The sequence below is a fragment of the Carex rostrata genome, chromosome 20 (assembly GCF_964058835.1).
Source record: "Carex rostrata chromosome 20, lpCarRost1.2, whole genome shotgun sequence".
Classification (NCBI taxonomy): domain Eukaryota; kingdom Viridiplantae; phylum Streptophyta; class Magnoliopsida; order Poales; family Cyperaceae; genus Carex; species Carex rostrata.
In genome coordinates this window covers 2604544-2616443 of record NC_135937.1, presented here as the reverse complement: position 1 = coordinate 2616443, position 11900 = coordinate 2604544, and the positions used below count along the sequence as shown (strand labels likewise).

Genomic DNA, 11900 nt, shown 5'->3' with positions numbered 1-11900 from the left:
GTACAATTTATTTAAAAAGATACTGCTTGTCACCAACTATTTTGGCTGATCATGGTACATATCATCCTGAGTTGATTCTGAATATCTCAAGCTGCAATTATCTAATTAAACCACCCTCAAGTCCACTCAATTACTCGATTCCTGTAATTATCTTATCAGCAAAAATAATTATTGCTATAACTAGTAACAGGAGCAAACATATAACTGTGGTAGGGCCCCCGGTGGTGATGGCGCTATGATAGAATTTCTACTCTAGTCCAAGAGAGACAACTAGACATATAATTTTCATTTTAGGAAAAAAACAATAAACTTAAATATATTGACAGACGTCCTCTTCTTCTCTTCCTCCTTATTTACTCTCAGCTTCCTCCCTTAAACCCTTTCTCTTCAACTCAAATTAATACTCTATCCTCCGTCAAACATGGGAAGAGCCCCTTGTTGTGACAAAGCTAATGTCAAGAAAGGACCATGGTCTCCTGAAGAGGATGCAAAGCTCAAATCTTATATCGAACAACATGGTACCGGGGGTAATTGGATTGCACTCCCTCAGAAGATAGGTATATATATGTAGTTTTATCAATTTAGTTATTATTTCTTTCTTTCTTTTTATATTTTCTGGAAACTGACGAAGGCTTGATTCAAGTCCAGCATTTTGAGGGAATTTAGTCAAGGATTTAATTTAAGCTGGATGAAAAAAAAGGGGGAAGTAGCAAAATTGGGGGAAAATGCACCAGAAACAATTAAGCATGTCAACTAGCTTGCAACCGATTAAACAATCTATCTCCTAAATACACTTTTTGAGTTATGTTGAGTATTCATTGCAAATTGCAATCTAATTTATCAGGACTTAAGAGATGTGGTAAGAGTTGTCGTCTCCGCTGGTTGAATTATCTTCGGCCAAACATAAAGCATGGTGGTTTCTCTGAAGAAGAAGATAGAATCATTCTAAGCCTATACATTAGCATCGGCAGTAGGTTAGTCAATTGCTTTTCTTGATATTTGTTTGCGATATTGTTATATAATTAATGGTGTTAATCTCCTATGATTAATAGTTTCATATAATTATGATCATTCATTCCAAAAATGTATATATATATACACAGGTGGTCTATCATAGCAGCACAACTTCCAGGTCGAACTGACAATGATATAAAGAACTACTGGAACACTAGGCTAAAGAAGAAGCTACTCGGAAAACAATTGCCGCATCAGATGCGTAATGTAAAGCAAGAAGATAAGAAGAATTATGCAAACAACAACCTTTCTCACATTTCTATGGCAACCGAAGGAAGCTCGAGCCAGAGCAGTACCACAAGTTGGTCCGAGATCAACATGAAATACCACAAAATTGCATCCAATCAAATGTCAGCGGCAAGCAGTTTGATCGGGTCGGTAGTAGCTTACCCATCGGAGCTAGATGAAATGTTCAATTTCAACCAAGTTAAGTTGGAAGGCCTGGATGGTCTATATGGAGAAATTATCCCCAATTGGAGTAATGAGGTTAGTGAACTGATCTATCCTAGCATGGCTCCAAGTTTTCAAGAAATATGCGGTCCGGTGGATGAACAAGTGCACCTTGGCATGCAATGAAAGAGAGAATTGTTTGTACCTTAATCGACTGCTGTAAATTAATTTATGTTTGTTGTGTTTATGATATTCCTTCGATTTGTATTAACTAATAATCAAGCACAACATGCGGCATGGATAGTGGATTGCTTTTTTGCAAAATAATTTGTTGGTTTCGGTCGCTTTGTGTGTGTGTGTGTGTGTGTGTGTGTGTGAGAGAGAGAGAGAGAGAGAGAGAGAGAGAGAGAGAATCCCAAAAATCATCCATTTTTCTTTCTTTTCTCGTGTAAAAAGGAGACAGAAAACAAGTGAGATCTCATTCTTAATAATTATATTAGACTGAATTTTGTTTTTCGTTTTGTATTTATCATCCAAATAAATATGGATTTAGAAATATTTCTTATTTTTTATTATTACTACTATCTATTGATTGATAAGGTAGAAGCTTCTCATATACTGATTCTACAAAATTAATTAATCAATATTCTTATATATATTAAGACATTGAGAATGTAAACTACCAATTTACGATCTACTCATGGGTTTCAAATTTTAAAGCGATTAATTGATTAATAAATTGTATGATAACTAAGACCTTTGATTTATTACCATGCATTTGATTATTTTAAATACAGGGTTCTAATTTTATTTTATTATTTTGTTTTACCAGATTTCGTCACTCAAAAACCCACACCATTTGAAACCAATTCTAATTAGTATAATATAGAAGCTTGACCTCTATTGTATCTTTAAAAAAAGTAATCATTTCACTTGGGCAAATCATCGAGGTCTTTTCAGTGTGCTGGCACTGATTTTGATCCATAAAAAGAATGAATCATATATATATTCGAATAGTGAGCTCGATCTGCACGAATTTTAGAACGAAAAAATAATGAACTTCATGTTGAAATTAAAAAAAAATAGACATTTTTTTTACTAATGATTGTCAGTATCCTCTAAAATATATACTTAACTACTATGTCACGAATAACCTCAAACTGATCATGGATGTAGAAAGAAAATGTTACCATTAATAGAAATTCTGACACGATCAAAAAAGGGAATGATCGAATATTCTTTCGGTTTACTAGCTCAGCAATCAGCATGCACCTACTTAGTTGACAGTACAATTAATTAGCTAATTCTAATTTTGTGAAGAGAAATTTTTTTGTACAGCTCATTCGGAGCTTGCCCATCAATAAAGTTCGATGACGCACCACATCTCCACCAAAACAATTATTAATTCGTACATAACTTATATTTATTATTATTAAGATTTTTTAACACTTGTTTTACATGTGACACGCTTCTATAATTAGTTAGTAAGTCCAAGATAAGGCCTTGGCCGAATTTTAGCTCTCCACTTTCGAAAAAAGCACGTAGCATTCATGTCAAGACTTTCTCTCTTTGCGTCAGAAAAAGTTGCTGTGCATGTACAGTGCGAGCAACCATATATGTTGGGGTGTTCTCCCGTGTGATGATTGAGATCTTAGAATGCAGCTCGGTTTGGACTTTTCAAAAGCTTCATACAAATTGTATCCGATTTCTCTTCTAGAATGCCCTAGAACTAGAGGTGTCAATCACATCCATTTACCTATTTACTCTATCCTTATCGTATTCGATAATACGGATATAGATAAAAAAAAAATTTATTAACTTGTTGGATATGGATAAAGATTTTTTTTTCGTTAGATAAATGGATATATGGGTATGGATAAAGGTTATTTCGTACTCGTTAGGTGACATGTAATTAATAAAATAAATTATATCATAAGAAGAATATTATAGTAAACATTTTATTTTTTATTTGAATGTTTTATTATTTAGTTAAGAAATTGAATTTGTTAGAAGATATATTTTTTATTTTGATTTTTTCTGCTTAATAAAAAAACTATTACTTAGAATTAATTGCATATTTATATTTTAATTTTATATTAGTAATTATGATTGCATATGTATGACATGATAAATTTTGATGGTTTATTTGTAAAAATGATAAAACTATTATATTTGTATTATTCGTCATTTGTCCACTACTGTTTTGTTACCTGCTAATCTTAACGGGTATGGGTAGAGTAGGGTAAGACAAATTCTTAACGGGTATGAATAGAGTATGGGTAAGGTCAATTCTTAGTGGGTATGGGTATGAAAATGGTTCCACCCTACCCGTATCGTACCCATTGACACCCATATCTGGAACGAATCCAATTTTATAACATTGACAAATTGATGCATTGAAGCTGCAGCAATAAAGGAAAGACATTATATGTATATGAATGTGATTACTATATATATTGTGATTTAGCTAGTCACGTAATATCATGCTACATAATAAAAAAAATGATTTAGTCACGTAATATAATGTCACATAATAAAAAAAAATTACGTGATATTATATCATTTGACTAAAATAATAAAAATAGTCACATCACACAAATATTCATGTTACATATGATATGACCACGCATGACATGACTAATTATGTCTTTTTTATGTTAGTTCATTAAAAAATCAGATTTTTTTTACTAAGAAATATGCAAAAATTACAAAATAAATTAAATTAACAAATAACATTAGAAAACAGATCACAGAGGACGTGATCGACCAAGTTTGCGTGATGTGTCATGTATTATATCATTTTTGATCAAATGAGACATAATGTCATACGAATAAACATATTATGCATGCAACAAATAAGTCAAGTCAAGTCTTCACTACGTTGCAGCTTTAGTTAGTTATTTACTTGAAGTATCTGGTATATAAGATTTTGGGGACTTGTTCATTTTACGGAAAGGTAATGGGTGTACAAGATATAGAGTGAGTCTATGGTACTATGCATATTACGATTTAGCACCGTGCTACGGCTCTATATTCGAGTTTTCAAATCCTAATGGTCGGTCCGAACCGTTCATCTTGTTCTCCATATTAATATGTGTTTGGAGACCAAATTTTACATTTTTTGAAATTTTTTTACTATTTTTTTAAATTTATTGAAAATCACTGTTTTTGGATGGTCCAGAATTTCCAGATCAAGTGATTTTCTAAATATCTAAAAAAATAGTAAAAAAATTTCAAAAAATGTAAAATTTGGTCTCCAAACACATATTAATATGGAGAACAAGATGAACGGTTCGGATCGACCGTTAGGATTTGAAAATTCGAATATAGAGCCGTAACACGGTGCCAAATCGTAATATGCATAGTACCATAGACTCACTCCAAGATGAGGCGGGTTCAAATGCCTCCATTTTTTGTGCCTCCATCATGCCTCCATTTTTAAAAACTTAAATAACTCAAAGTTTAAAACTTAAACATCAAAATAAAACCGTTAGATGTAATCTATGTTATTTTCTCTATGTGCTCATAAAAAATTATCACATTTTGATTTTGCTTTTATATGAATCAATAAGTTGAAAATCAACGTCTAGAAATTATCCACATTTGTATATATTTTTACAAGCTCAAGATGACAATCAAAACAAAGTTGAAATGCCATAATTTTTTACATGTGCATAGATAAAATGATATAGTTCATATCCAACGATTTTATTTTGAATTTTAAGATTTAAATTTTGAGTTATTAAAGTTTTTAAAAATAGAGGTATGATGGAGACACAAAAAATGGAGGCATTTGAACCCTCCTCCTCCAAGATATATATAATATAGTCATGTTTCTAAGAAAATGTAAAGTTTCGAGAGATATTCTGCTCTTGACTAATTCTAGAAGATGATCTTAAAATCCTGCTTCGTAGATCGATCATCCCATGGAAAGGGCTAGCTTGATGAAAAGTGTAAAAAAAAAATATAGTAATAAAAGATAAAGACTGAAGAGAGAGAAAAAAGTATAGTTACTTTTTGGGTGCATGATGAGAAAATAACATGGAGTCATAAAGTTTGTTGAAACCATTGGTTGGTAGATTAGTGCCTTTGACATTGCTGCTACCTAGATGCTTTTAGTTTCTTCTTTCCCATTACTTGTGTTTCAAATAATATTTTTTCTGTTTTATATATCTCGTTACTAATGTATATCAGTATATATATGAATTATTAAAATTTTAAAAGACCAGTATATCCAATATGTGGTATTCCATCAGACATGAAAAGCATGTCCTAACGTTGTAATTATACTGTAGACTTGGTATAAACAGTGAAGGACTCAACTTCTTGCAAAATATATAATGAGGACCAAGTATTAATTATTAAAGGATAAAAATGAAAAATTTTCAATTCATAAGATGTGTGCTTAGTACCCTTTTTGTTATACAGCCCTCTGCCCCTGTTTAAGGCTGATTTAATAAATTGTCTAATACATAAACGTCAGGATATTTTGACATTTGAATTTTTTTTTTTTTTTTACAAGATCGTAATGACGGTTATTCAACCATTATGACAGTTCATAGAACTTGTAACAATTATTTTTCACTTATTTTTGAAATATAAGTTGGAAGTCAGGCTACCCAATACATTTCAAATCCCTATGTATTAATATAGAGAATATTTTTACTTTGTATGTTTCGAATCTATGATCTCTCATATAAAAGCCAGATGCTTTTATTACTAGATCAAAAACAAGTTCTTAATTATTTTTCACTTAATTATGATGGTTCACATAACTGTTATTGTGAATATATATAGTAAATTGAGAATAACATTAATACATCAATTTCCCATCTTTTAGATAGCCAATCATTACCGTGAATCTAGTGACTTGGGATTATTTATTTTTGAAAGAAAGATGAAGATCAAGCTTTTAAATTTCATACTCTTATTATTACAATAAACGATTTTTTTTATCTGGATTTCGAACTCATGATCTCCTATATATATATGGAGACCGTATGTCTTTGTTACTAGACCAAAGACTAATTCTTAATAACTTGAAAATATTACAAATTGAAATAAAACTTTGCATAGAAAATTGAAAAGAGTGTTATTTTTTGACGGATCGAGTAGAGGTCTAGCCTTTGTTCTCGTATATCGATTGTATGAAAATTACACTGATTTTTGTTGAGACAATCGTTGAAGATTACACATACATGTACTCGTATATTATTGAGAAGGATAAGAAAAAAAGTAAAAATAAAATAAAAGTAGAAGACAATGTATCATTACTCGATGAGTGTGGGTTAGTGATTACTCATTATTGTTTAGGTATTTTCACCGTGTGAATTTTTTTGTTGGTAATTTGTTCTATCGTTTTTTGTTAGATTAAATTCTTGCTCATTTTTCTTTTCAGATGCCAAATTGTGTGATGACATCACAAAATAGTGTAGTTATTATAAGACATTATATATGATTAATTAATTGGGCATTGACTATTATCAAATAAGAAAATCTCATGTACATAAATAATAGAGAGTATGATGGTAACATGCAACGTATACAAATGACTTTTATATATGACCGTTATCAATTTAAAACTCAACCGTCTATATCTGTACTACTAAATGTACGCATAAACGCTACGAGTGTGCGAGCTCATCTGTCCAAACGGCATTTCGGTCATCCGTCATTTAATCACATTTGTTGATGAGTAAATTGGGCCCTTATACAACTGTTGTGTATTGTCAAGCATGTAGAAGCCAGTTTTTTTTATAAATATTCAAAAAAATAATTAAATTTCAAAAAATAACCAAAGTTGGGAAGGATTTCGAAATCTACCCAAATTGGAATTATTTTTTTTCCGGTAGTTCAGTCTAAAACCGGAAAAAAAAATTCCGGTTTTAGAATTCCAAAACCAGCTTCTAAAAAAAATGTAATTTTTTATGGTTTCAATATTTTTTTTCCTTTTTCAGATTTTTTTATTTAAATAGAAATATTTATAATTTATTTATTTTTTGTATTGAAATATTAAAAATATTAAATATATTTCTTTGAAAATAGATGGAATACTATATAATTTGATTTATTAGAAAGACTGCTACAAATAATCCGGATTAACATTTTTCATGCCGGACTTTTTGCGACTGTAAGAAAAATTAATATATTTCTTTATGAGTTATTGAAAAAAAAAATATTTGAAAACCGGACCCATCAGAAAGAGTTGCAACGATTATGAATCTTTGTGATGGATCGACAACTGTAATTTTGGATCAAAATTTACCAACTTTCGAATAAGGACTTATTTTAGCTAATAATAATAATAGGAGGGCAACTAAGGTGCGGAAATAAATCTGCTACGATCCTAAAAGGGATTGTAGGGTCCTACGATTTCAATCTAACTTTTTATTTGTTTTGAGATTCGTGCATAAAAACAATTTTTATGGAGAGTCATAATACTTAAAAAATGAAAGGTTAGATTTGGAATCGTAGGACTCTAAAATCCCTTGGGATATCTTAGAAGATTTATTTCCCCCAAGGTGCACCGGTTAGAAATTCGCGAATGAAAACATTTTTTTAAAGGTTGCAAATTAATGTTCAATGGTCCAAAAGGTAACAAAAATATGATTTTTAAATAGTAATTAGTTTCCAACTAAGGCCCAATGTTTTGTTGTGTGGTTGACTTGTTATCTAGCTAGGTCGTTAGTTGGGAAATCAAATCCTAATAATTGATTGACTAATGACTACTGTTTCAAACGCAAGATATTTTTTTATTTTGAGGTCCTCTATTATTAATATTTTCCTCAACCTACAAATTGACCTATTCCGCTTTAGTTTACCAACTATCAGTTTAATAAAGTCAGCATGCAGTACATATTTTATATTTCTATTATATCTCCTGTATATATAGATCAAGTACCAATTATTGACTGCATATATAGGTCATACAGTTCTGTACTTCTATTACGTACAAAAGACACCATGGCGATACATCAGTGGTGACAAATTTGTATATAATATGAATCTCTGAGGACTGAGGAGGGTTTTCATTTTTTGTGTTCCCATCATGTCTTTATTTTCAAAACATTAATAACTCAAAATTTAAATCATAAGTGTCAAAATAAAACCGTTAAATGTTATCTATGTTATTTTCTCTATGTGTTCATAAAAAATTATTAAATTTCGATTTTGTTTATATGTAAATCAATAAGTTAAAAAATCAATGTCTATAAATTATCCACATTAGTACGTTTTTATAAGCTCTTGATGATAACTAAAACAATGTTGAAATGTCATATTTTTTTACACGTGCTTAGATAAAATAACATAGATCACATTTAACGGTTTTATTTTGAATTTTATGATTTAAATTTTAAATTATTAAAGTTTTTAAAAATGGAGGCATGATGGAGACACAAAAATTGAAGACATTTGAACCCTCCTCATCTATTAGTAATGGTTCCTTAAATCAAATCCTGACACTTATAATAACTGAATTAAAAAAAAGTGATAGTTCAACTATGAAGAACCGTCACTGATTGTCTATCATCAGTGACAGTCTTTTAGTCTAAAACCATTACTAATAGATTAGATGTTATTATTAGTGACGGTTCTTAGCAAATAACAATCACAGAAAGTGACTAAACAATTGTTGAGGAGATATTTTGTACTAGCTAGTTTGATCGATATTGAAAGTTTAAACTGTTCCTATAGAAAACATGGCTTATGCCAATTATAATTTTTTTTTAACAATATTTAATGTTTTTCGATCAAATTCTCTCATACTGTGGTTATGGAGACGAGACAATAGAAGAAGAATTGATATTGGAACTATAACAAGATGAATTGAAAGCAAGGAAAAACAACAGGAAAGAAGTTCCCTTGGTAAGTAGGATGTAGTCATAAGTTGATCAAATTTCTGATTTGTATATACCATTAATATAGTGGGTGTATATGTACTTGAAAGCTAATTAAGAGTCTGTACTTTTGCTACTATTAATCAAAGCGTCATCTCCCAACACTTAAAAAAGAAAAATGTTAATCCAAAACATTATTCTTTTAAATAATAAGATTCGGCATACAAAAGAACACTGATTCAGCGCCAATCCCTCTATCGCTCCAGCCGAATCATAAGAATTCCGAGTCTATTTGATATATGAGTCTCACTTTAAGATTCGTGCAAACATACATTGGACGATTCAGATCTAATTGGACTCTGTCAGATGCCTTATTTTTTTTTAAAAGTTAGTAACTTTAAATGTCAACTAACAATTTCATTGAAAAAAATATATATTTATATTGAGCCAAATAACTCTTTACTAGATCTAAACTTATTTATTCTCATTAATTAATTTAAACTACTATTATCATCTAATTATAATTATTTACTCTTAAACAACATAATACATCATTTCCCATCCCTCTCCATTATCGGATCCGATTTCGTCCCATAGCTGCCGCGCTTCAATGGTCGGATCTACTCATCGCTGCACTTTGATGGTCGGATCTACTCACTGTTGCGGTCCAGCGGCCGGATCTACTCACCCCTAGCTCGATCTAGATTTATAGAAACTCTACACTTCGAACTGCGACGATATTGCACTCTCGGCTCTGTTCAGCTCAGCTTGACTCCCTCCCCTCTCTCTCATTGTCTTTTTTGCTAAAAAAAATAGAATTGAGAAATAGGGAAGAATATCACTATGTCGGATTGAGATCTAGAAGAGGTGAGAGGAATGAAATGAAGAGAGTGAGAAAGGGGAGGAGTAAGGTGGCAGCTGACTAGATTTTTGATTTTTTTTGGAACGCCAAAAACGCCTTAGGCGAAAGAGCCTCCCCTCTTTCATAATGGCAGTATAACATCGCTCTAGGGTCCGAAATTTTATTACCCTGTCAGATGCCTTATTAATCCGATTTTCTGATGGACTTCCCATTCGCTGTAATACAGAACAGCATCCAGACCGTTAATTAATTTTTTTTAATTAAAATCATTCATTCCTGAAAATTTTATATAACGGTTCAAATGTTCTCATCTTTTCATTTTACAAATTCACTTCTTTGATTCCTCTGTAGAGTTCGGACTGCCTTCTGAATTTCTGATAAGTGCGATTTTCACATGTGGATATTGGAAAGAAGTCTCGGAGGTGTTACTGTTTCTACCTAAAATGATTGTCCTGAACTGGGACCAGTTGTTACGCTAGCACGCAAAACAAAATGGAGTAAAATCACCTGAGGCCATAGACTCAATTGCCTCTCATGTTTTGTAACAGACTATGTAGATTTTTCTTCTGATATAATATTCAATGCCTAAGGGCTTTTCATCAAAAAAAAAAAAAAAATTGCCTCTCATGAAATTCATGGTAACAACAGTTAATTAATAATGACAAAACCTGTATATGACTCCCAATCAGTTGTATTTAATTTTGGGGACTGGTAACAGTTACAGATGCTGATAATAATTACATCTATATAATTCTTCACTAAGAGATCATATTTAATATATGCGACTGATATTAATGTTAGCAATAGTAAAAGATATTCACCGTTAATTTTACCATACCATAATATAACACCAATATTGCACCTGACCTGTTATATTTACATTTTATATATGCGCCACAGGAAATCTTTCCTCTTTTCTCAACTTCTCTATATTGTCAAATCAAAGTAACTTAAAAGAGCATCTTTTGAGTACGCATCGTCTGCATTAACTCAAAAGATCATATTTTAAGTTAATATATGTGGACCGTCCGATTGTAAACGGAGCCCATCCGGCGCCCGTCTAAAACATAGGAGTCATCAATATTAGTTCAGTTTTTAATTCGCACGAATCATAAAGCTGATTGGACGGTCGAGATGGATTAACTCAAAAGATTCCTTTTTGAATTAATGCAGAGGATACGAATTCACTTACATGGAGCAACAAATAGGATCATTAAGCGTAAAGCAAAGGAGAATATACCTCATCAACTAGGGTTTAGCAACTAAGAGTCCCTAGCAAAACGTCAAATGTGTCAAATTTTAGTTGCACATGCTGCTACCCAACCTTTTTTTTTTTTTTTTTAATAAACTCTGTCGCTTATAATTAACTATAATAATTAATTAATGTGACTTATCTAGAATACCTAATGTGGAATAGATAATAATTGTGAATATCACAAAAACTGTTATACTTTTTTTTTTTATTTGAATATATTTTAATGAAGAGGGTTCAAATATAGTTATTAATTTTTGTAATTTGTACGTGTCTAACATATAGTTATTATTATTTATTTTTCTGGAGTAAAAAGTGAAGATTAACCTTTCTCCAACTTAATCCATAATAAAGATCCTTCACCCATAGAGCAAAAGTTGGTTCTCTAGAGTTATTGTTTTGAGTATGTCTATTTAAAATGAAAAATGTATATGAAGCTCTTAAAGGACATATAAAAGCAGTAATTGTTTATATTTATAATATATACATATATAAAAGAATATATAACTGCATAGAATCAATAGATTGGATCGTGTCAGATCGA

General features: G+C 31.0%; 1 protein-coding gene across 1 annotated transcript; it reads left to right on the top strand.

The window, feature by feature from the left end:
• Positions 1 to 346: 346 nt before the first annotated feature.
• LOC144572370 (transcription factor MYB36-like) lies at positions 347 to 1743 on the top strand. The gene is made up of 3 exons (XM_078321922.1): positions 347 to 557; positions 845 to 974; positions 1104 to 1743. Exons 1-3 carry the CDS (start codon positions 422 to 424, stop codon positions 1588 to 1590), a joined length of 753 nt encoding a protein of 250 aa, XP_078178048.1. The 5' UTR covers positions 347 to 421; the 3' UTR covers positions 1591 to 1743.
• The last annotated feature ends 10157 nt before the right edge of the window (positions 1744 to 11900 follow it).